The sequence below is a fragment of the Balaenoptera ricei genome, chromosome 4, assembly GCF_028023285.1.
Source record: "Balaenoptera ricei isolate mBalRic1 chromosome 4, mBalRic1.hap2, whole genome shotgun sequence".
In the NCBI taxonomy this organism is placed as follows: Eukaryota; Metazoa; Chordata; class Mammalia; order Artiodactyla; family Balaenopteridae; genus Balaenoptera; species Balaenoptera ricei.
In genome coordinates, this window is record NC_082642.1 from 3,129,030 (window position 1) to 3,153,905 (window position 24,876).

Here is a 24,876-nt window from a genome sequence, read left to right on the forward strand (position 1 = left end):
AATTTTGGCCTGTGAGTCAGATTTTTATTCCACTGAAGCTCTTTGCAAATTGAATTTATGCCTCTGACAGGTCCAATTGCTGTTTGATTAGGACTTTCATCCTTAAAATATGATGTGCTAAGGTAAATTCTTACTGTCTTTTATATCTGTGAAGAAGTGCCAGTTAAGGAAGAAGCCGGTTGGCTGAGGTTTCTCTTCCGTTGCTTCCTTACATCCACAGATCAAGATTACAGATGTCCACTAGTCTGTGGTTCCAGAGTACGAGAGTTGGTTGAGGCTCTTTGTTTCATTTTTTCCCCTGTTTGCCGAAAAGCAACCTTCATCTCCTCCAGAGTTCCTATCCATTTTTTGGCACTGGCGTTGAATGTGTTTTGAGTTCAATTCGTTTCAGAGTTTTGATTCAGGAGTGAGAAATTGATTTCATTCCCCCCACTCTCCTTGACAACCTTTCTTAGCAAGGCTCTACCTTCTTTTAATCTTTTTGTTTCTCATGGATTGAAGAGTGAGGAAGAGAAGGCAGGAATATTGAAGAGCCCTTACAGTTTGCAAACCCTTCTAGCTGTTAACCAAGAGCAAAAGCTACTTCCATAGATAAGTCAAAAGCAGATTTCTATTTATGTAGTGTTTTTATCTGAAATATGCATGTGGATGGTTAATTCCAGGGGAGTTTTGGGAACTTTTCTGATCCCATGCTACAGCGCCCTCTTCTTACTGAACTTTATGACATAGACCTATACATTAGCCCTTTGTGGTGGTTCTAACAGTTGCTCATTTTGCTTTTTTATTCTTTCTGCTGAAATATTTCCTTGATTCTTCTGATCCAATTATAGATGTCATTTGTTCCCTCTCCCTTCATTACCCTTTACTGAATCCAGACTGGTTTGGTGAGAGTCATGGTCATTCTAATCTTACCTCTCTTGTGAGAAATAATTATAAATTCTTCTTTGCTGTAACTACCCCTTTCTCGTGCTAGTGTACCTTTATCTTTTTTTTAAAAAGCATTCTCCTCATCATAAAAGCATTCCTTTAAGAGGCTTTCCTGAATTTGTTTCATTTTTCTTAATTATTCACAGTTAAAGCAGTGAGAGACTGTTCAGAGTAATTATGTCTTGTAATATTTTTTCTCCCTTGAATATAGTTCCCAAATGACATTTTTCTGTGAAATAGTCATGTATTTAAATGCTTTGAAATTTGTGGATTAATTTTTGGATGAGTGAGAGTAGCCATTTTGGGGAGATAAATAACTATCATGGTTGTCTTATTCAGCTGGAAACTGAATGACCACTCATTTAGAGAGGTTTCTCTACTCCCTGCTGAAATTACCCAAAAATACAGTAAAAAGACCTCTCCCCCCTGTAAAACCACAAGGACAAAGAGAATAGGAGAGGAAACAGAAACAACAAAATCTTAAAACTTGTCTGATCCAAAAGAGACCCCAGAGCACTGAAACTCAAGCCCACAGAGCAAGAAACCACGAAGCATGTTCACTTGCCCAGAAGAACCCAAGAAAGATCAAAAATGAAATTCACATGATACTCTGAAAACAGGAGAAGAGCAGGGGTTGAAAACACAAGCACCGGTTGGAAGTCTGATCCAGATGTAGTTAGGGCTCCAGATTCTCTCTCCTACCTCTTGCAGCAGGACAGCTGTCCCTTCTCCACCCTGGCATAAAACTGAAAATAAGAGCTGGAGGAGGACGGACCAGAAGAATCTGGGCTGAGGCATACCAGGCACACCTGAGTGTGGGCACTGAAACATGGGGAACGTGGCAGATGGTTTATAAAGATGGCTACAGTAGCTCCCACATCCCTGTATGTGTGTGGCTTTGCAGCGTGACATTGCCTCTCCTCCCATCAAGAGGTGGAGTCTATTTTTCTGCCCCTTGAATCTGGGCTGGCTTTGTGACCTGGTTTGACTAATGGATTGTAGCAGAATTGATGTACAAGGAACATAGGCTTCAGGGAGCCTTGGCAGTTCCACTCTTGCCCTGTTGGGGCTGTGAGACTATCATGTGAGGAAGCGAGAGGAGGAGAGACCACGTGAAGAGGCCCAGCCAACAGCCAGCACCAGCCACAGTCATGTTGGTGAGGCCATTTTGGACCATCTGACTGTAGTCACCTGACTAGATGCCTGCAGTCACGTGAGTAACCCCTAGGTGAAAACACAATAACCGTGTGGCCGGACTCAGTCCCACTTACCATCCTACACAATTGTGAACAAGTATTGGTAAGTGGTGGTGGTTTTAAGTTTCTAAGTTTTGGGAGGTTTGTTTCACAAAAATAGATATGAATACAAAGATTAAGTGAACATTTATGCATTGAAGTGTGAGAGCCATAACCCTCTTCCAAGGTTCAGATCCCAGGTTTATCCCTTCCAAGTAGGACATTGGAAAAATTTCCTTAGAGGCATATTACAGACTATAGTGGGTTGAATAGTAGCCTGAAAAGATATGTCCAAGTCCTTAACTCCCAGTATCTGTAAATGTGACCTTATTTGGAAGTAGGGTCTATGTAGATGTACTTAAGGATGTTAAGATGAAATTATCCTACATTTTGTGTGGACCCTAAATCCAATGATGAGTGTTCTTATAAGCAACAGAAAAGAGGACATAGACACACAGAGGGAAGGTGGCTGTGTGAAGATGGAAGCAGGTTGTAGCTATGAAGCTCCAAGCCAAGGAATGCCAAGATTTGCCAGCAGCCATCAGAAGCAAGGGGAGAGGTATGGAATAGATTCTCCCTCCAAGTCTCCAGAGGGAATCATCCCTTTTAACACCTTGATTTTGGACTTCTGTCCTCCAGGACTGAGAGAGAATAAGTTTCTGTTGTTTTCAGCCCTGAGTTTGTGGTACTTTATTATAGCAGCCCTAGGAAACGAACACACCAACCCAAGGAAAAAAAACTCCTAAAGATATTTACATCAGAATTTTTCTGAGTCCAGCCAGAGAATTCTACAGTGAAGCCCACTAGTCAGTAAGCTCTGCTCATGAATACAGAGCTTCCAGCCAATTTTTTCTTGCCTTAGTTTGAAATAGGTTTTTAAATAGTCGATTTAAAAAATGGGTTTTAAATAACCAAGGCTTACCACGTTTGAGGAAATTCTCTGCTATAAAAAAGAGACAAAGGCAAACAAATAGAATCAAGAAACTTGGAGGAAATAGAGGCAATGCAGGGAGAAGGAAACTTTAAAAACTGACATTAATACAGCAGAGTGATTAAAAAAGTTTCAGCCATGAAGCAAGAGAAAGATGCTATGAGAAAAGAAGATTCAGAGGAAGAAGAGAGCAGAGAACTAAATTCATTAGTTGGCTTAGAAGATAAAGTTGAGAAAATTGTCCCAAAAGGAGAACAAACAGGAGAGAAATGGAAAAAACATAAGGAAATTAGTAGATCGATCCTGAAGGTCCACTATCTGAATAACAGGAGTTACAGAAAAAGATAAGAAAAAATAGAAGGGAGGATATTATCAAATAAGTAATACAAAAAAATGATTAGCACCAAAAGGGAGCAATGTCTAAATTGGCAGGGTCCACTGAGTGCCAAACACAGTGAATGTAGAAAGATCCACGCAGAGACAAATCAAAGTGAAATTTTGCAATGCCAAGGATAAAATGAAACCCTAAAGAAAATAAATAAGGAAACAGAAGCTTTAAATGACACAATAGACCAGATAGATTTAATTGATATTTATAGGACATTCCATCCAAAAACAGCAGATTACACTTTCTTCTCAAGTGCGCACGGAACATTCTCCAGGATAGATCACATCTTGGGTCACAAATCAAGCCTCAGTAAAATTAAGAATATTGAAATCATATCAAGGATCTTTTCTGACCACAACGCTATGAGATTAGAAATGAATTACAGGGGAAAAAACGTAAAAAACACAAACACATGGAGGTTAAACAATATGTTACTAAATAACCAAGAGATCACTGAAGAAATCAAAGAGGAAATCAAAAAATACCTAGAGACAAATGACAATGAAAACACGATGATCCAAAACCTATGGGATGCAGCAAAAGCAGTTCTAAAAGGGAAGTTTATAGCTATACAAGCCTACCTCAAGAAACAAGAAAAATCTCAAGTAAACAATCTAACCTTACACCTAAAGAAACTAGAGAAAGAGGAACAAACAAAACCCAAAGTTAGCAGAAGGAAAGAAATCATAAAGATCAGAGCAGAAATAAATGAAATAGAAACAAAGAAACAAAGAAAACAATAGCAAAGATCAATAAAACTAAAAGCTGGTTCTTTGAGAAGACAAACAAAATTGATAAACCATTAGCCAGACTCATCAAGAAAAAGAGGGAGAGGACTCAAATCAATAAAATTGGAAATGAAAAAGGAGAAGTTACAACAGACACGGCAGAAATACAAAGCATCCTAGGAGACTACTACAAGCAACTCTATGCGAAAAAAATGGACAACCTGGAAGAAATGGACAAATTCATGGAAAGGTATAACCTTCCAAGGCTGAACCAGGATTTTGTGTTTTGTGTGTTTTGGGAGTCATTCCAATCTGGAATCATCAAAGAGGTCAAATTATGATAACTGATTTGAAAGTTGCAAAAATTTCAAAAGTTAAGATCCAGGAGTTTCAGCTATACTGAAAAAATAATCACTTTTAAAAGTAAGTATTTCAATTTCTTAGTAGAAATAAAGAAAACACCCAGACAGTAGATACAACGTAAAAGAAAAAGCTTTGGACTTGAATTGAGAAGGTTGAAATTTGAACTTTGGTGCTGCCTTTTAATGATTTTATGACTTTGGTTGTGATAATTAACCATTCTCAGTGTCAGTTTTCCTACCTACAGGATGAGAATAAAGATACTAAGTTTACAAGAACTATTTAAGATTATGGATGTAAAAGCTTTTTATAAACTGCATAGCATTGACTACATTATATAAACGTAATCAAGTTTTCCTCAAGTTCTTCTTTTAGCACAAATTGCCCTGTATAGAAAAAACAATCACTAGTGTTAAGAGACAGTGAGTGGCTCAGATACTGATAGCAAACAAGACTTTCAAGTGAACTCTATGGGAAACAGGGAGAAAATGTTTCTATTTCATCTTATCAGCCATGTCAAATAGAAAGCAAAACAAGGGAAAAAAGAACAATAAAGAGCATTAAACTATGTTAAACCTTCATTCATACAGTAAAATCCCAATGTAACTTTCAAAGTGAGGTCCGAAAAAGTCAATTATGTAAAATGCAAGATTTTGCTATTGGGAAGTTAATTAAATGAAAGCAGAGATGGTGGAAGGATGGGAGCAGATTGACTTACATTTCAATTCTCATTGTTATAGGTTTTAATGTATTTCACTGAGTTAATCCTTAATACTTGAATTTTGGATTAGCTCCCATTAATTCTTATATGGTGCCCAGGAAATTGTGGGCTTCCGAGAATGCCTACTGATATTTTCACCAATTTAATGAATACTTTTCAAATATGATGATTTTTGTTAACACATTCTGCTTTGTATTTTGAGCTAGTAACATGTTCTCATCGGCAATTAGCTCCATCCCAGGATGCCGGGGTTTTTTTTTTTTTTGTTGGCTTGAATTTTTTTAGATCTCAGGGGCTCCTGGTAGACTACTTGAGTCTAGTGCAAGGCCCCAACATCTCTGAACAAATGGCCTCGTAAACCAAATAATTGCAATGTAAACTCAGTCTTCCAATGGCACATACAATTTTAATCAATTTGGTTCTATTTTATGAGAAATTATTTATCTTTTAGACTGCACGTGGTAAGTCTCTCTAGCTTATAGCAGACAAATTAATGAGCTGCTTAAAGCCAGACTAGGTCAGTTGAGTTCCTCGCAGGTAGCATGGTTTCATTTATATATGGTATTTTCGGGTGGTGTCTGGTAATGTAGGCCTCTGCATGCAGTAAAGGTTATAAAATTTACTCAAAGAATGCATTAGCCTTTATGCAGCTAGTTTTAGGGGAAAAAAAGCATTCTGTGCTCTTTCAAACATGCAAAAAATGGTTGCATAACAGCTTTTTTTCCCCCTGCAATAAGTTAAATGCTATTAAATAGACAGTTTGAATTAGATTTCACTAAAGCATAGGTATTGAACCTAAGAGATAATGGAATTTTTGAGAATATCATTGAAATATAAAATACTGGCTCCAAAGTTAGCTTCCTCTATCATTAGTATATTTATTTATTGATTGATTGATCTTTTTTTATTTTATTAAAAATTTTTTTTAATACAGCAAGTTCTTATTATCTATTTTATACACATCAGTGTATACATGTCAATCCCAATCTCCCAATTCATCCCACCACCCTCCCCCCCACTTTCCCCCCTTGGTGTCCATACGTTTGTTCTCTACATCTGTGTCTCTATTTCTGCCTTTTCATCTGTACCATTTTTCTAGGTTCCACATATATGCATTAGTATACGATATTTGTTTTTCTCTTTCTGACTTACTTCACTCTGTATGACAGTCTCTGGGTCCATCCACATCTCAACAAATGACCCAGTTTCATTCCTTTTTATGGCTGAGTAACATTCCATTGTACATATGTACCACATCTTCTTTATCCATCCGTCTGTCAATGGGCATTTAGGTTGCTTCCATGACCTGGCTATTGTAAATATGCTGCAATGAACATTGTGGTACATGACTCTTTTTGAATTATGGTTTTCTCAGGGTATATGCCCAGTAGTGGGATTGCTGGGTCATATGGTAGTTCTATTTTTAGTTTTTTAAGGACCCTCCATACTGTTCTCCACAGTGTCTGTATCAATTTACATTCCCACCAACAGTGCAAGAGGGTTCCTTTTCTCCACACCCACTCCACACTTGTTGTTTGCAGATTTTCTGATGATGCCCATTCTATTTTTTTAAAATTTATTTATTTAATTTTTATTTATTATTTTTGGCTGCGTTGGGTCTTCGTTGCTGCATGCGGGCTTTCTCTAGTTGCAGGGAGCAGGTGCTCTCTTTGTTGCGGTGTGCTGGCTTCTCATTGCAGTGGCTTCTCTTGTTGCAGAGCACGGGCTCTAGGTGTGCGGGCTTCGGTAGTTGTGGCTTGTGGGCTTCAGGAGTTGTGGCTTGCGGGCTCTAGAGCACAGGCTCAGTAGTTGTGGCGCACGGGCTTAGTTACTCCACGGCATGTGGGATCTTCCTGGACCAGGGCTCAAACCCGTGTCCCCTGCATTGGCAGGCGGATTCTTAACCACTGCATCACCAGGGAAGCCCGATGATGCCCATTCTGACTGGTGTGAGGTGATACCTCACTGTAGTTTTGATTTGCATTTCTCTAATAATTAGTGATGTTGAGCAGCTTTTCATGTGCCTCTTGGCCATCTGTATGTCTTCTTTGGAGGAATGTCTATTTAGGTCTTCTGCCCATTTTTGGATTGGGTTGTTTGTTTTTTTTAATATTGAGCTGCATGAGCTGTTTATATATTTTGGAGATTAATCCTTTGTCTATTGATTTCTTTGCAAATGTTTTCTCCCATTCTGATGGTTGTCTTTTCATGTTGTTTATAGTTTCCTTTGCTGTGCAAAAGCTTTTAAGTTTCATTCGGTCCCATTTGTTTATTTTTGTTTTTATTTCCATTTCTCTAGGAGGTGGGTCAAAAAAATGTTGTTGTGATTTATGTCAAAGAGTGTTCTTCCTGCATTTTACTGTAAAAGTTTTATAGTGTCCAGTCTTACATTTAGGCCTTTAATCCATTTTGAGTTTATTTTTGTGTATGGTGTTAGGGTGTGCTGTAATTTCATACTTGTACATGTAGCTGTCCAGTTTTCCCAGCACCACTTATTGAAGAGACTGTCTTTCCTCCATTGTATATCCTTGCCTCCTTTGTCATAGATTAGTTGTCCATATGTGTGTGGGTTTATCTCTGGGCTTTCTATCCTGTTCCATTGATATATATTTCTGTTTTTGTGCCAGTACCATATTGTCTTGATTACTGTAGGTTTGTGGTATAGTCTGAAGTCAGGGAGTCTCATTCCTCCAGCTCCGTTTTTTTCCCACAAGATTGCTTTGGCTATTTGGGGTCCTTTGTATCTCCATACAAATTTTAAGATTTTTTGTTCCAGTTCTGTAAAAAATGCCATTGGTAATTTGATAGGGATTGCATTGAATCTGTAGGTGGCTTTGGGTAGTACAGTCATTTTCACAATATTGATTCTTCCAATCCAAGAACATGGTATATCTCTCCATCTGTTTGTGTCATCTTTTATTTCTTTCATCAGTGTCTTATAGTTTTCTGCATATAGGTCTTTTACCTCCTTAGGTTGGTTTATTCCTAGGTATCATATTCTTTTTGTTGCAGTGGTAAATGGGATTGTTTCCTTAATTTCTCTTTCTGATCTTTTGTTGTTAGTGTATAGGAATGCAAGAGATTTCTGTGCATTAATTTTGTATCCTGCCACTTTACCAAATTCATTGATTAGCTCTAGTAGTTTTCTGCTGGCATCTTCAGGATTTTCTATGTATAGTATCATGTCATCTGCAAACAGTGACAGTTTTACTTCTTCTTTTCCAATTTCTATTCCTTTTATTTCTTTTTCTTCTCTGATTGCTGTGGCTAGGACTTCCAAAACTATGTTGAATAATAGTGGTGAGAGTGGACATCCTTGTCTTGTTCCTGATCTTAGAGGAAATGCTTTCAGTTTTTCACCATTGAGAATGATGTTTGCTGTGGGTTTGTCATATATGGCCTTTATTATATTGAGGTAGGTTCCCTCTCTGCCCACCTTCTGGAGAGTTTTTATCAGAAATGGGTGTTGAATATTGTCAGAAGCTTTTCCTGTGTCTATTGAGATGATCATATGGTTGTTTTTTTTTTTTCACACACACACACTGTATTTTATTTTTACAGGAGATAAATAAACTGACACCAAGCATTGTAAATGGATGACCACAACAAAAGCAACAATGATTGCAATTACCAAACATGAAACACACTCATACTATGTCATAATACTGACATTCAGTCCAGTAATCCTCCACTGTAACAGCTCCTTTACTTTGCAGTGAAAATTGATTTGTATATTCTTTACGTCTGAGTTCTTGTGGGATTTTTATTTTTTATTCGAACAGAAAGTCACAAAAATTATAATCATCCTCATCAGTTCACTCAGTCCCATGTAATTAATTTTTTTTTCATCTTGATCTTTTGTTAGCCCTTTTATGAGTTCATCAGTTTTTCATTAGAGTTCTGAAAATGCTTATTCATTCAGTTCAGCAGTACAGTCAGTTACCAGAAACCTGTACTTGTCAGAGTCTTTTCCATGAATTCCTTGAAGATGAAACCCTTTTATAGGAACATACTTGCAAAAGCATCAGAGTACACCCAGAACTGTCTGTAAATGACAAAAGACTTACAAATGACGATGGTTAAAGATTTGATGAAAGTTCATAATAATGCAATTGACAAGGAAATTTAGTTATTTCTGAGATATACATTTTAAAGTAATAACTAGAATTATGACTTATAACATTATACCAGAATATATAAGATTTTTAGAAATTTCATGTAATGTCTGAAACATTTATATTAACATATTTCCATACAAATAACCCAAAGGAAGTTTACTATTAGGTGTTTTGTTTGTTTGTTTGTTTTTTTATATGCAGGTTCTTATTAGTAATCAGTTTTATACACATCAGTGTATACATGTCAATCCCAATCGCCCAATTCAGCACACCACCATCCCCACCCCACCTCAGTTTTCCCCCCTTGGTGTCCATACGTTTGTTCTCTACATCTGTGTCTCAACTTCTGCCCTGCAAACCGGTTCACCTGTACCATTTTTCTAGGTTCCACATACATGCGTTAATATATGATATTTGTTTTTCTCTTCTGACTTACTTCACTCTGTATGACAGTCTCTAGATCCATCCATGTCTCAACAAATGAATCAATTTCGTTCCTTTTTATGGCTGAGTAATATTCCATTGTATATATGTATCACAACTTCTTTATCCATTCGTCTGTTGATGGGCATTTAGGTTGCATCCATGACCTGGCTATTGTAAATAGTGCTGCAGTGAACATTGGGGTGCATGTGTCTTTTTGAATTATGGTTTTCTCTGGGTATATGCCCAGTAGTGGGATTGCTGGATCATATGGTAAATCTATTTTTAGTTTTATAAGGAACCTCCATACTGTTCTCCATAGTGGCTGTATCAATTTACATTCCCACCAACAGTGCAAGAGGGTTCCCTTTTCTCCACACCCTCTCCAGCATTTGTTGTTTGTAGATTTTCTGATGATGCCCATTCTAACTGGTGTGAGGTGATACCTCATTGTAGTTTTGATTTGCATTTCTCTAATAATTAGTGATGTTGAGCATCTTTTCATGTGCTTCTTGGCCGTCTGTATGTCTTCTTTGGAGAAATGTCTGTTTAGGTCTTCTGCCCATTTTTGGATTGGGTTGTTTGTTTCTTTAATATTGAGCTGCATGAGCTGTTTATATATTTTGGAAATTAATCCTTTGTCCATTGATTCATTTGCAAATATTTTCTTCCATTCTGAGGGTTGTCTTTTCGTCTTGTTTATGGTTTCCTTTGCTGTGCAAAAGCTTTCAAGTTTCATTAGGTCCCATTTGTTTATTTTTGTTTTTATTTCCATTACTCTAGGAGGTGGATCAAAAAAGATCTTGCTGTCATTTATGTCCAAGAGTGTTCTTCCTATGTTTTCCTCTAAGAGTTTTATAGTGTCCAGTCTTACATTTAGGTCTCGAATCCATTTTGAGTTTATTTTTGTGTGGTGATAGGGAGTGTTCTAATTTCATTCTTTTACATGTAGCTGTCCAGTTTTCCCAGCACCACTTATTGAAGAGACTGTCTTTTCTCCATTGTATATCTTTACCTCCTTTGTCATAGATTAGTTGACCATAGGTGCGTGGGTTTATCTCTGGGCTATCTTGTTCCATTGACCTATGTTTCTGTTTTTGTGCCAGTACCATATTGTCTTGATTACTGTGGCTTTGTAGTATAGTCTGAAGTCAGGGAGTCTCATTCCTCCAGCTCCGTTTTTTTCCCTCAAGACTGCTTTGGCTATTTGGGGTCTTTTGTGTCTCCATACAAATTTTAAGATGATTTGTTCTAGTTCTGTAAAAAATGCCGTTGGTAATTTGCTAGGGATTGCATTGAATCTGTAGATTGCTTTGGGTAATATAGTCATTTTCACAGTATTGATTCTTTCAATCCAAGAACATGGTATATCTCTCCATCTGTTGGTATCATCTTTAATTTCTTTCATCAGTGTCTTATAGTTTTCTGCATACAGGTCTTTTGTCTCCCTAGGTAGGTTTATTCCTAGGTATCTTATTCTTTTTGTTGCAGTGGTAAATGGGATTGTTTCCTTAATTTCTCTTTCTGATCTTTTGTTGTTAGTGTATAGAAATGCAAGAGATTTCTGTGCATTAATTTTGTATCCTGCAACTTTACCAAATTCATTGGTTAGCTCTAGCAGTTTTCTGCTGGCACTTTTAGGATTCTCTATGTATAGTATCATGTCATCTGCAAACAGTGACAGTTTTACTTCTTCTTTTCCAATCTGTATTCCTTTTATTTCTTTTTCTTCTGTGATTGCTGTGGCTAGAACTTCCAAAACTATGTTGAATAATAGTGGTGAGAGTGGACATCCTTGTCTCGTTCCTGATCTTAGAGGAAATGCTTCCAGTTTTTCACCGTTGAGAATGATGTTTGCTGTGGGTATGTCATATATGGCCTTTATTATGTTGAGGTAGGTTCCCTCTATGCCCACTTTCTGGAGAGTTTTTATCAGAAATGGGTGTTGAATTTTGTCAAAAGCTTTTTCTGCATCTATTGAGATGATCATATGGTTTTTATTCTTCAATTTGTTAATATGGTGTATCACATTGATTGATTTGTGTATATTGAAGAATCCTTGCATCCCTGGGATAAATCCCACTTGATCGTGGTGTGTGATCCTTTTAATGTGTTGTTAGATTCTGTTTGCTAGTATTTTGTTGAGGATTTTTGCATCTATATTCATCAGTGATATTGGTCTGTAATTTTCTTTTTTTGTAGTATCTTTGTCTGGTTTGCTATCAGCGTGATGGTAGCCTCGTAGAATGAGTTTGGGAGTGTTCCTTCCTCTGCAGTTTTCTGGAAGAGTTTGAGAAGGATGGGTGTTAGCTCTTGCTAAATGTTTGATAGAATTCACCTGTGATGCTATCAGGTCCTGGACTTTTGTTTGTTGGAAGATTTTTAATCACAGTTTCAATTTCTTTACTTGTGATTGGTCTGTTCATATTTTCTATTTCTTTCTGGCTTAGTCTTGGAAGGTTATACCTTTCTAATAATTTGTCCATTTCTTCCTGGTTGTCCATTTTATTGGCATAGAGTTGCTTGTAGTAGTCTCTTAGGATGCTTTGTATTTCTGCGGTGTCTGTTGTAACTTCTCCTTTTTCACTTCTAATTTCATTGATTTGAGTCCTCTCCCTGTTTTTCTTGATGAGTCTGGCTAATGCTTTATCAATTTTGTTTATCTTCTCAGAGAACCAGCTTTTAGTTTTATTGATCTTTGCTATTGTTTTCTTTGTTTGTATTTCATTTATTTCTGCTGTGATCTTTATGATTTCTTTCCTTCTGCTAACTTTGGGTTTTGTTTGTTCTTGTTTCTCTAGTTCATTTAGATGTAAGGTTAGATTGTTTACTTGAGATTTTTCTTGTTTCTTGAGGTAGGCTTGTATAGCTATAAACTTCCCTTTTAGAACTGCTTTTGCTGCATCCCATAGGTTTTGGATCATCGTGTTTTCATTGTCATTTGTCTCTAGGTATTTTTTGATTTCCTCTTTGATTTCTTCAGTGATCTCTTGGTTATTTAGTAACATATTGTTTAACCTCCATGTGTTTGTGTTTTTTACATTTTTTTCCCTGTAATTCATTTCTAATCTCATAGCATTGTGGTCAGAAAAGATCCTTGATATGATTTCAATATTCTTAATTTTACTGAGGCTTGATTTGTGACCCAAGATGTGATCTATCCTGGAGAATGTTCCGTGCGCACTTGAGAAGAAAGTGTAATCTGCTGTTTTTGGATGGAATCTCCTATAAATATCAATTAAATCTATCTGGTCTATTGTGTCATTTAAAGCTTCTGTTTCCTTATTTATTTTCATTTTGGATGATCTGTCCATTGGTGTAAGTGAGGTTTTAAAGTCCCCCACTATTATTTTGTTACTGTCGATTTCCTCTTTTAAAGCTGTTAGCAGTTGCCTTATGTATTGAAGTGCTTCTATGTTGGGTGCATATGTATTTATAATTGTTATATCTTCTTCTTGGATTGATCCCTTGATCATTATGTAGTGTCCTTCCTTGTCTCTTGTAACATTCTTTATTTTAAAGTCTATTTTATCTGATATGAGTATAGCTACTCCAGCTTTCTTTTGATTTCCATTTGCATGGAATATCTTTTTCCATCCCCTCACTTTCAGTCTGTATGTGTCCCTAGGTCTGAAGTGGGTCTCTTGTAGACAGCATATAGATGGATCTTGTTTTTGTGTCCATTCAGCAAGCCTGTGTCTTTTGGTTGGAGCATTTAATCCATTCACGTTTAAGGTAATTATCAATATGTATGTTCCTATGACCATTTTCTTAATTGTTTTGGGTTTGTTTTTGTAGGTCCTTTTCTTCTCTTGTGTTTCCCACTTAGAGAAGTTCCTTTAGTATTTGTTGTAGAGCTGGTTTGGTGGTGCTGAATTCTCTTAGCTTTTGCTTGTCTGTAAAGCTTTTGATTTCTCCATCAAATCTGAATGAGATCCTTGCCGGGTAGAGTAATCTTGGTTGTAGGTTCTTCCTTTTCATCACTTTAAGTATATCATGCCACTCCCTTCTGGCTTGTAGAGTTTCTGCTGAGAAATCAGCTGTTAAACTTATGGGAGTTCCCTTGTATGTTATTTGTCGTTTTTCCCTTGCTGCTTTTAATAATTTTTCTTTGTCTTTAATTTTTGTCAGTTTGGTTACTATGTATCTCAGCATGTTTCTCCTTGGGTTTATCCTGCATGGGACTCTCTGTGCTTCCAGGACTTGGGTGGCTATTTCCTTTCCCATGCTAGGGAAGTTTTCAACTATAATCACTTCAAATATTTTCTCTAGGTTCTTTTTCTCTCTCTTCTCCTTCTGGGACCCCTATAATGTGAATGTTGGTGCATTTAATGTTGTCCCAGAGGTCTCTTAGGCTGTCTTCATTTCTTTTCATTCATTTTTCTTTATTGTTTTCCATGGCAGTGAATTCTGCCATTCTGTCTTCCAGGTCACTTACCCGTTTTCTGCCCCAGTTATTCTGCTATTGATTCCTTCTAGAATTAAAAAAAAAATAATAAAGTAGAAATACCTTCTATTTTTCATTTCAGTTATTGTATTGTTCATCTGTATTTGTTTGTTCTTCTTCTAGGTGTTCTTTAATTCTTCTAGGTGTTTGTTAAACATTTCTTGCATCTTTTCGGTCTTTGCCTCAATTCTTTTTCCAGTGTCCTGGATCATCTTCACTATCATTATTCTGAATTCTTTTTCTGGAAGGTTACCTATCTCCACTTCATTTAGTTGTTTTTTCTGGGGTTTTATCTTGTTCCTTCATCTGGTACATAGTCCTGTGCCTTTTCATTTTGTCTATCTTTCTGTGAATGTGGTTTTCGTTCCACAGACTGCAAGATTTTAGTTCTTCTTGCTTCTGCTGTCTGCTCTGGTGCTTGTTAGTATATTTAAATACCATTGTGAGATTGTGGGGCTGAATGGATTTTTGATAAAAATATTACATCCTTTATTAGTATTAAAGAAATTATTCTCAAAGAGTTTGCTTTTCCCAGTGATACTAAGCATGAAATGTACATGCAGCAAACTTGAGATTAACTCAGTAATGTTAGCATATACTGCTTTTTTGGTACCATACATTTTTCTTACAAATATTAATCAATTTAATCCCCACAACTACCTTATAAGGTAGCCACAAAGAAGGTGAGTGACTTATTTAAGACCACACTGTTAATAATATGAGCCAGCTGATTTGAATACAAGCATTCTCACTCCAGAATTCTCACCTACCTTTTTATTTTTATTTTCTTTTGCTAACCTTTGTGTTCTTGAGTTACCATGGCAGACTGCTCTCATGAATCAGTTGAAGGATCTGTAGCTATAAACACACAGGTGGATTTACCTAGAATACGCTTCTTTGGTAGAGAGTCATTTTCTTTTTGCATACAATTTATGATTAGCAAACCTCAGTGTTTGTGTAGAAAGCATTACTTTTGCAGATAACTACTATCTTACAGTGAGTGGATACTTGGCAATGCATTTGCACTGATTATTGACTTGGTTTTATTAATCTTGTTGCTTCATAGAGAACATTTGTCTAGTAGTTGAAGGACTGTTTTCCCTGATTAAATCTGAAAGGTATAAGGAATACTGAGATCATGATCATTTTCCAAAGGTTAAGTAGTTATGACACTAGTAACCTCAAATATGGCTCATTTAACCATTTTGCACTGTATCACGAATGCTTAAAAAAATCAGTATGCCCTTTTAGCATAGAGGAACATATCTCATGAAATTGCAGGTACTGTACTATTGTTCTGTTTTGTTTAGATGACGAATGTGACAACAGACTATTGTATTGACGTCATAAGAAAATTTGAAGTTTCTGAAGAAAATAAGGCAAAAAATGTCCTTGGCATAGAAGGTAAAATAACCAATATCCTTAATTTCTCATTTCTCAGTTCAGTTTGCTAAGTTACGTTCTAGCAAAATTTTTAGGAAAAGAAATAGGGAGATAACCTTGGAATTACAGATGATTCAAATAAAACCCATGACACACATATTTTCCTACAAAACAGATGCCATGGTTTTGCTGTTTCTTTTACTTTTGCAAGGACAGTAGCATTTTCTACTCCAAGCAAGTCAACTTGATGCCACTATGTATGATAGATGCCAAGAAATATTTTGACTTTTCTCAAATGGTTAATTTTTAGAAATAGTCTCAACCAGATAATCTCATGAAGGGAAATTTGGCCCTAAAATAAGTAAACATGTTTTTTTGGTTTTTTTATTTTTAAATGTTGGCAACTAATTTGTTTTCCCTAGTTGGTAGTGGTAGAGAGGTTGTAGGAACCACAAATTTTGTTAATATGACTATCTCATTCTATAATTGAGGAAAGCGAGGCTTAAAGAAATTAAGTAATTTGGGACTTCCCTGGTGGTGCAGTGGTTGAGAATCCACCTGCCAATGCAGGGGTCACGGGTTGGAGCCCTGGTCCGGGGGATCCCACATGCAATGGAGCAGCTAGGCCCTTGTGCCACGGCTACTGAACCCGCGTGCCACAGCTGCTGGGGCCCGTGCACCTGGAGCCTGTGCTCCACAACGGGAGAGGCTGCCCGCACACCACAATGAGGAGTGGCCCCCACTCTCTGCAACTAGAGAGGGCCCGCACTCAGTGATGAGGACCCAATGCAGCCAAAAATAAATGAATGAATGAATAAATTTAAAAAAAAAAAAGAAAAAAGAAATTAAGTATCTTGCCCACAGTTATATATTCAGAATCTAGCTCCTAGGATATTATGTATAAATGATATGGCATGAATATAGCTACATGTATCTATAAGTCATATGTATTTAAAATATGTAGGGAAAGAAATTTGTAGGCTGCTCTCCAAAAGAGAACAGGTCCCAGGCAGAATAGATAATCTTAATAAAAAAAACTACTGAGGCATAGCACTTCCTGCAAGAGCATATGATACCATGGCTTATCTTACCAATTTTGATTGTTGGCCTCCTATTCCCCCAAACAGGCTCAGTGTGGACAAGGGGGTATGATACTGTATGTTTACTTCCAGGGATAGAGGCTAATTAAAACGAAGAGAAATTATTTAATATTTATATAATTAAAAGCTATTTTAAAAACAACCAAAGAAGATGAACTAATTTGGACCTTTCTTTACCAATAAATGAATCTTTTCTTTGCTGAGGCCTTAAAAGATGGAGTTAAACCTGATTTCTAAGTTATGGCCATAAAGATGAGCATAAAGAAATTCTCCAGAGTTTCAGAGGATATTTACCGGTAGTTTTACCACAGGATTCTTGAAGACTTGAAATAATTTACCCTAATAATCATTCCATGTAGGTACTTGTAGGACATTCACATGTCTGTTAATATGTTAATGAATGCCTCTCTTACCCAGGCACTATGTTTTTGAAAAACTGATGGGGTTTTCTACATAATCTTGAAATACTTTTTCACATTTCTCAAATGTGCTAGCCATTAGTAGCATCTTGCCAAACCAGTTTCATAGTCAAATAATCATACCCTGATTTTAAGCTATGCCTAACTTCTGACCTGTTACCTCAGCTATGGCACTGACAATACTATTTTTCAAATCAACTTAATAACCTATCAGGTTGCTGTTGATCAGTATATCACTTAGGATAAATATGGCTTGAACACTGCATGAGCCACCCATTAGGTCACACTGAATAATCATAGCTTGAGTTCAGCAGTTACTGAAGAGCTTTGCAATAAGCCCCCTCCCTCCCTCAATCAAAACTCTTAAAAAGTCTGTTCTTCTGTAGGTTGTATTTAAACTGCTACTCCCCAAAGTCATATTTCAGTTTTTGACACTGTCTATTTGATCTGAAGCACATCTCCCATTGCCCCGGTATTCCCTGCAAAGGCTGTCCTGAAGGTAAATGAGGTAATCAGTATGAACAAACTTTGATCTCTTTTGTCCTTGTTAGAGTCGGTTAAGTATATATGCTTCAAAGCTATAGTACTTCACTCTCTCTCATTTCCAAAGGCTTCACGAACTTCATGCGTAGTCCTGCTTGTGACATATTTAACCCACTGCACCATGAAGTGTACCAGGACATGGACCAGCCCCTGTGCCACTACTACATCGCTTCCTCCCACAATACATACCTGACCGGGGACCAGCTCCTGTCTCAGTCCAAAGTGGACATGTACGCACGGGTGCTGCAGGAGGGCTGTCGCTGCGTGGAAGGTGCGTGCTTTGAGCGCGAGTGTGTGTGGGCGCCCACGTGCTTTAGTCAGGCACGTCTAGCGTAAATAATGGAGACCTAAAAAAATGCACTCATGCTAATCAGAACTATTTTCCCACTCACTGTAAAGTCATTCTTAACTCATAATCCTCTCTGGTTCCTCCTGACACTTCAAACAGGGAGAGAGCTGTGTACTAGCATTTGGGAGGCACACCTTCAGGTGCTGAAAAATTGTGATGAATGTGAAAGTTTTTCCTAGAAAGATTTTTTTTTTTGATTAAACAGTGGTAAAAATGGTTCAGGATAAATATTTATTTTTAAGATACTTCATGGTCTATCAATCAGCCAACACTTATTAAATTTCTAGGAGGTTCCTGGGGGTGAGGACACAGATGTAAGACGTGGTTTCTATCTTTAAGGCGCTCACAGTCATTAGAAGGGGTGGACGGTAAAAATCATAGTATGGTGTGAGAATTCCACCAGTTGAATCAAACGTGGTTGAGAGGTGATACAGAAAGTGAGGGGTGACGGAAAATACGATGAGAAATCAGTTAGCCTGGGAAGGTAGACTTGGGTCAGCGATAAAGGGCTCTGAGTGCTGTGATAAGGAATTTCAACTTTAGCTTTTGGTAACGAGGGTCCAGTGGATTGTTTTAATACCTAGAGTGATATGGTCAGACTTGCAGTTTAGAAAGATTGCTTGGGAGCAGTGTAGGAAGATAATTTTTCTTTAAGATGTATGTTTGTGGTGGGGGAAGGAAGGTGAAACTAGAGCAAGGAGAATGGTGGGAAGGCTATTGAAATGATTCAAAGGAAGGATCATAAAAGCTTAGACTAGGTGAGAGAGATGCTTATACGGATATTAAAGAAGTAAACTTACAGGACCTGGTGAGCAAAGTAAAGGATGTAAGGCTTGAAGGGGAGAGCTGGAATGAATGATGGTGCCATCACCTACTGTGGGGACTGAGAGGAAGAGCATTAATGAGTTCAGCTTTCCATCAGTTGAGTTTATAGTGACTTTGTAATATTTACGTGGACATTTTTATCAGTCAATTAAATAACAATATGTGAACTCAACAGAAGGATCCAGAAAAGATAAAGATTCCACAATTCCAAGTTTTCTGTGTGTTAGTGTACAAGATCACTTACAGAGACCTTCATGTGTAAATGTACATCACAGTGGACAAGATCACTTAGAGAAGTGGCAAAGAGAACAAGGCCTGAGGACTTATGCAATCCAACCTTCCAAAGCAGAAAGAACAAGGGGAACTGACAAAGACAACCAACACAAAGCAGTCACTTGGACCTAAGGGATGAAATGGTCAAAAATGTCCCATGCAATAGAAAAGTAAAATAAAGACTAAGTGTCCAGTCTGGTTGCATTTGACAGCTGGGAGGTTATTAGTGTCTTTTGCTATATAGTTTTGGTGGCCTTCCAGTGGGAAGGTCAGGTAGCTAATCTGCTGTGAGTTAATCACTTGGCATTTTTTCTGCATTAGGAGAAGACTTGATACAGGGTTGGGGAGGTTTTGAGACTTGGAAGAGGGGAAAATGAGGATTCATTCATTTTGTTTTTAGATGGGGTAGGGGACAAGAAATTTTAAAATGGTTCATGCCTGATACCCTCTCTTTTCTCAGGATAGTAGGAGAGAACACCATCCACTAAGTGTAGAGTGGGTGGAGGTTGGCTGGGGGATGGGGTCTTAAAAAGATCAGCAAATAATGAGAAAGGAGTTGACAAGATAAATTGGGGAAGGCCTAGCTAATTTCAAAAACAGTCTTTAACAAAACAGTCTTTTTGTTATACAAAATCTGCATGCTCAGACTGCCCCCCCACCCCATTCCCAACAGACTAGGTATAGGAGCAGTGAAGACAGATTCTAGAATTGATCCAAGCCTCTGGATTTCTAGGTCATATAAAATATCTCAAAATGTTGATGAGAGCTCTTTTAAGTAAGTGACAGTAGGTCCATGAACTAGGAAAGGAAATGAAGGGGCCACAAAATGAGGTTAAGAGACTAGAAGACTCAAAGAAACAGAAATACTGAGAATGTTGGCATCACACATACAATAAACAAGAACAGAGAATTATTATCACAAGGTGGGATTTTTGGATATAGTTGAGGTGATGACTATATGCAGGGCGTGTGGTGGGTGAGCATGACTGAGTGAAGCAAGTAGCTGTTGGCATTGAGGTCAAGGTTAAGCGATTGGGTAGATTGCCCACATGGACTTTTAAGTCAAAGGATGCTGACAGGGAGATTCAAAGCTAAAAAATTAAAAGATCAAAAATTGGATATTAAAAACTGTAAACCACATACTTAAGTAGAAGAAGAATGCTACAGAAAAGGCACTTGGAAGACATCAGGAAGGTAGAGATGGATTAAGTGAGGTTTAAAAGTGGGGGGATTTTTTAAATGAATGTAGAACAACAATTGTTTAAAAGTAACATCCTCATTTTGTGATTTATACAAAAAAAGCATCTGGAGAAAGGAAGTAGTATCCTCCCAGGTAAACTGGTTGTTAACCAAGATAAGGAGGTTGAGGAAGAATTCCAGAAAGTCTGATGATGAAAGGGGGTTTGTTAGAGAGTCTGATGATGAAAGGGGGTTTGTTTACACTGGAATGGAGATTCCATGGAGCAAAGGGGAATTGCTTTTTGGTGGGAGCATACGGGAGTCAGCAGTAGGCAGCAAGTTGTTCTTGGGGTGGTGGAATAGTGTAGGGAGATGAATAAAGCAGTAGGGCAGTGAGATAATACTGGTGAGTAGAGGAGCTCTTCTTTGTCAGATAGTTTCTGGCTTAAAGAATTTTCTGCTACAAAAGTAGCATATGTAATGTTACAGTAATAGTAGTAGTAATGTTATAAAGGCAAATTGACATATTTTTAAAATGGACAGGTATTAAAAACTATCTGCATACACAACCATTAGGACCACTACAAATTTAGCCCTCTGGAAGAGTATGATTTAAGACATGGCATTTTTGCAGTAGATGCAGAGAACACCTACTGACAATAGTGACTGATAATTGAGTAGCTTAAGCAACTAGATAATGAAGATGCTTATAAAATATGAGCATAAAGGAAAACCTTTCGAGCAACAAAAGGTCTTGAGGTGACATTCTGTTCTCAGCCATTATTCAACCATTTGTTCACTCAGCACTCAAGCAGTTTTACAAGTCTGTCATGCATAGAGATGCCAGGTCACACACCCTTATTGGCTTCAGAGTAATGGTTGCCTATCATTTTAAATGGTGACATTTTCTTGGAGGCCAAATGTGGAAAATGACTTCTGGTGACTCCATGAAGTGAAAGTCAACTCCAGGCAGTTTTGCGATTTTGTTACTTCTTTGCCCTGTACTGTTTCCTTTGCTTTTCAGGTCTTTCAGATGCCCAATCATTTCTTTTTTGATTTCTCTGTCCAAAATCAGTGTCTTACCCAAGCTTAACCATGTTCTAATGATCAACTCCTTACTGAATCAGATCTTCTATTTCTCTGGCGTTCCTTGGGCTATTAAGAAGGAAAGTTATCTGATTAACATAATTTATAGTAAGGCACAAATAATTTTTAGTTTTAGCTTTTTCAGGGATCTTTTAATTTTAAAATTAGCTTTTGGAAATTGTGTGCAGCAGATGACATTGAACATGGGCCTTCCCTTGTACCTTCTTTCTTCCTCTTTGCCAGTCACCAAAGTAATAGAAGCTATTGATCTTTGCCCTCCTTGTGTAAAAGGTGTTGCTTGCTCCAGACATTCACACAAACTGAGAAGATGCACAGCTTGGATATAATTTTAAAGGATGTGCAATCTCTCAAATATCTCCCTTGCCAAGCCTGCATCAGCAAATTTCTCCTCTGTTGTTTGGCTTGAAGTTTTCACTATTGGAATAATCTGTGACTAGACAGTGAAAGTCAAGCTGCTATTTCTGGAAGGTTTTGTTGAGAAGAAGCATTATACTGTGTTTATCTAAGAGACTTGGTCAGCTTTGTACTTGCTCTATTTCCTGTCTGAAACTATGGTTGTCACCTTGGCTTAGAATATACTGGGAAGGAACAGGGAAACCACCATGATTTCATCCCCTTTTGTGGGCTAGGTTCTGGTTAAGTGCTTTCCATACATTCTTCTTTAATTCTTTCAACACTAAGGAAGATGGAATAATCTCCTTAAGAAGGCACCCCAACTTGGGGTAGGGTTGGTGGCTCAAGGTCCCATAGCTAGGAAGCTTGGAAGCTGGTATTTGAACCCAAGTTGTCTGACTCCCCCACTTTGCTTCTCCAGGAAGCCTTTGGGGTTTTTGGAAGAACAAGCATTGAATGACATGACCAGCCCAAGGGGGGGATCAAATAAGGACCATCAGGTCACATAAGGAAGACTAGGAAGCACAATACACAGCACAGAGAGGAGGTTGGCTTTAGCAGGAGGCATTTGCTTGACTTGTGATTAGGCTTGGCATCTAAATATCTAGATGTTCCTGAAGACTCTAGAACTTGATAACATGATTTTTCGTGCTCTCCTGACAATTTCTGTCAGCCCTGTAATTTGAAGATCTTAGTTTACACTTCAAGCTTGGACCTGGAGGCACCAATCTATATACACCCAGTGGTGCTTTATCTACGTTACTTCTGGATGAAGTTGTTTTTATTCTTAAACAGCTGTAGCTAGGAGTTAAAGAACCTGATTTATAGAATGTAGCAGGTCATGGATTAAAAATTTCAGGTCCCACAGATAATTTTCTGAAGCAGCTTTTGCCAAGTATAGTTCTTAGAGATGGAGAGTAATGATTCTGGACAGTTTTTTCATGGTATTGTGGCCTGAAGAATCTCTCCACTTTCAACCTTCTATTTTGATAATACTGTGTTTTCCATCTCCATTAGTTCAGCTGCAACAATGTCCTCGGTCAGGATATATATGGTGTCTTGGGGAAGACGAATAAGTCTTTTGTTGGTGAAGTGGGTTTGCCAGCAAATCAGATTGATGACATTTTTTACACGGCCTTTCATTTCCCTTGATTTTCAGCCCTAGTTGCTTTATAAATATGGATGTTCTGTCCAGGGGATTTTCACTTTCATTATGGAACTGACGTATTGTTGTTGTAATCGGTTTACAACTTTTCCTGTTATCTCTGGAAGCACTATCAGGGTGAAACATTTTGAGTTCCACTATGAAAAGCTGTCATGTTAGTCTCTCAGCTGGCCTTCAGATCTGACCAGCTGTTTGTCAGGGTGCTTTCGGGGGCTTCTAACATGTGGTCTGATTGAAAAAATGGGCCTGGCTATTTTGTGGCTAGGAAATTGGTTAGAGGATTTCTACTTTGCCAACATTCTCATCATAGCACTAGCTCTTACAGGAGCTCTTCATGGCCATTTGAACTTGGCTGTGGATGCCACGCGTTCAGATGGCAGCACCATTTGGGGATGTTGCTATCCTCATTTAACAGACAAGTGATTAAATAGACCTAAAAAGTGAACGTTAGGCGAACCATCCTCAACTATGCATATTCTGCCTGTGTTATAAATGTTAGCAAAAGGGCTCCTTCTTTCATTACCAAAGTAGTTTCATATGAAGAGATATTTTTATGTGTACATGATCATCAAGTCAGCTGTGGCATTGCCTCGCCTACTTTGCATTCTTTTTGAAAATGTATTAGCTCATTTATGAGAAACCCTCCTATGCCCTTTTTCTTCCAAAATGGGATATAAATTAGGGTATATTGTTTAAGTTACATACTTTTGAAACATCTGTTTATTCTTTTCACACTTATATCCAAAGACAAATTAAAGAATGTCAAGCACATGTCAAAAGAGGGATGGAGCCTCTCTTCCGAGAAGATGCCTTTATCTGTTTGACCTCATTTACAGGCCCAAAGGAACAGTATAACACTGTATGATAGCATCCCAAAATATTTGTTCTTAAACTTTGTTTCCAGTATTCCAATAGTTTTAACCTTGAAAGTACTTTCTCCTTTTCCTTTTTCCATTTCCCGCCCCCCAAGGATATTTTAATAGGCAGTATTTAATTGATATATGTAACTGTATTAGTTAGGGAACAGAACCCCACACCCCCCCAACTCTCATCTATCTAGAGAGAGAGACAGAAAGAGAGAGGAAAGAGACCTTTGACTTTTCTCAGATCTGGTAACTGGGTCCTTATTCCTACTTAGGAATGATTGACTGACAGTGAGAAATAGTTACCTCATTTAGACACACATTTCCTGTTGGGCTGCTACATTTATTTATGTGACCTGCTTGGTTCTTGTTGGTATTTGAATTTGTGACCCCCGTGTCATAAGGAAGGGCAATGTCATGAGAGCTGGCAAAATTCTATGGGGGATCCTGGTTTAGGATCTAAATCCTTAATCAAGGATTTGACCCTTGGTTGAGACTGAGATAAGCAAAGTGAAAGAGGGCACTTCAGTTGACCTTAAATGAAAGAAGCAAAGGCATGGAAGTAGGATCGTATGTGAGGAAGCTTGCCTAACTGGAAGAATAAGTCTGTGAGGTTGGAAGTAGGAGAAAATAAGTTTGACTTGTCAAACAGGAGCTAAGATATTAATTAACTAGTTTCTTTAACAGTTAAGCCTAAATCTCTGTGCCCTAAAACAACTGAAGTTTATTTCTTATGTGAAGTCCGAAATAGCTGTTCTTAATGGGTGACTCTTTCAAGCAGTGATTTAGGGGTACAGGCTCTTTCCTTCTGTGTCTGTGCCATCTTCAGCACATGACTTCCAAACTCACAGCAGAAGAGAGGGCATGGATAACTGTGAGGGCAGGGTTTCATAAAGCAGACCTGGAAGTGGTGCACATCATTTCTGCCCACATTTCAATGGCCATGTCCTACTGCAAGGGAAGGCTGGGAACTGTGGTCTAGCTGTGAGCTAGGGCGAG

General features: G+C 37.9%; 1 protein-coding gene across 1 annotated transcript in view; it reads left to right on the forward strand.

The window, feature by feature from the left end:
• The window catches only part of PLCH1 (phospholipase C eta 1), a 238,967-nt gene that overhangs the window by 150,803 nt on the left and 63,288 nt on the right, over window positions 1-24,876 (forward strand). The window contains exons 7-8 of the mRNA XM_059920073.1: window positions 15,589-15,682; window positions 17,791-17,994. Coding sequence (XP_059776056.1) covers window positions 15,589-15,682; window positions 17,791-17,994 — 298 coding nt within the window. The remainder of the gene's footprint in view (window positions 1-15,588; window positions 15,683-17,790; window positions 17,995-24,876) is intronic.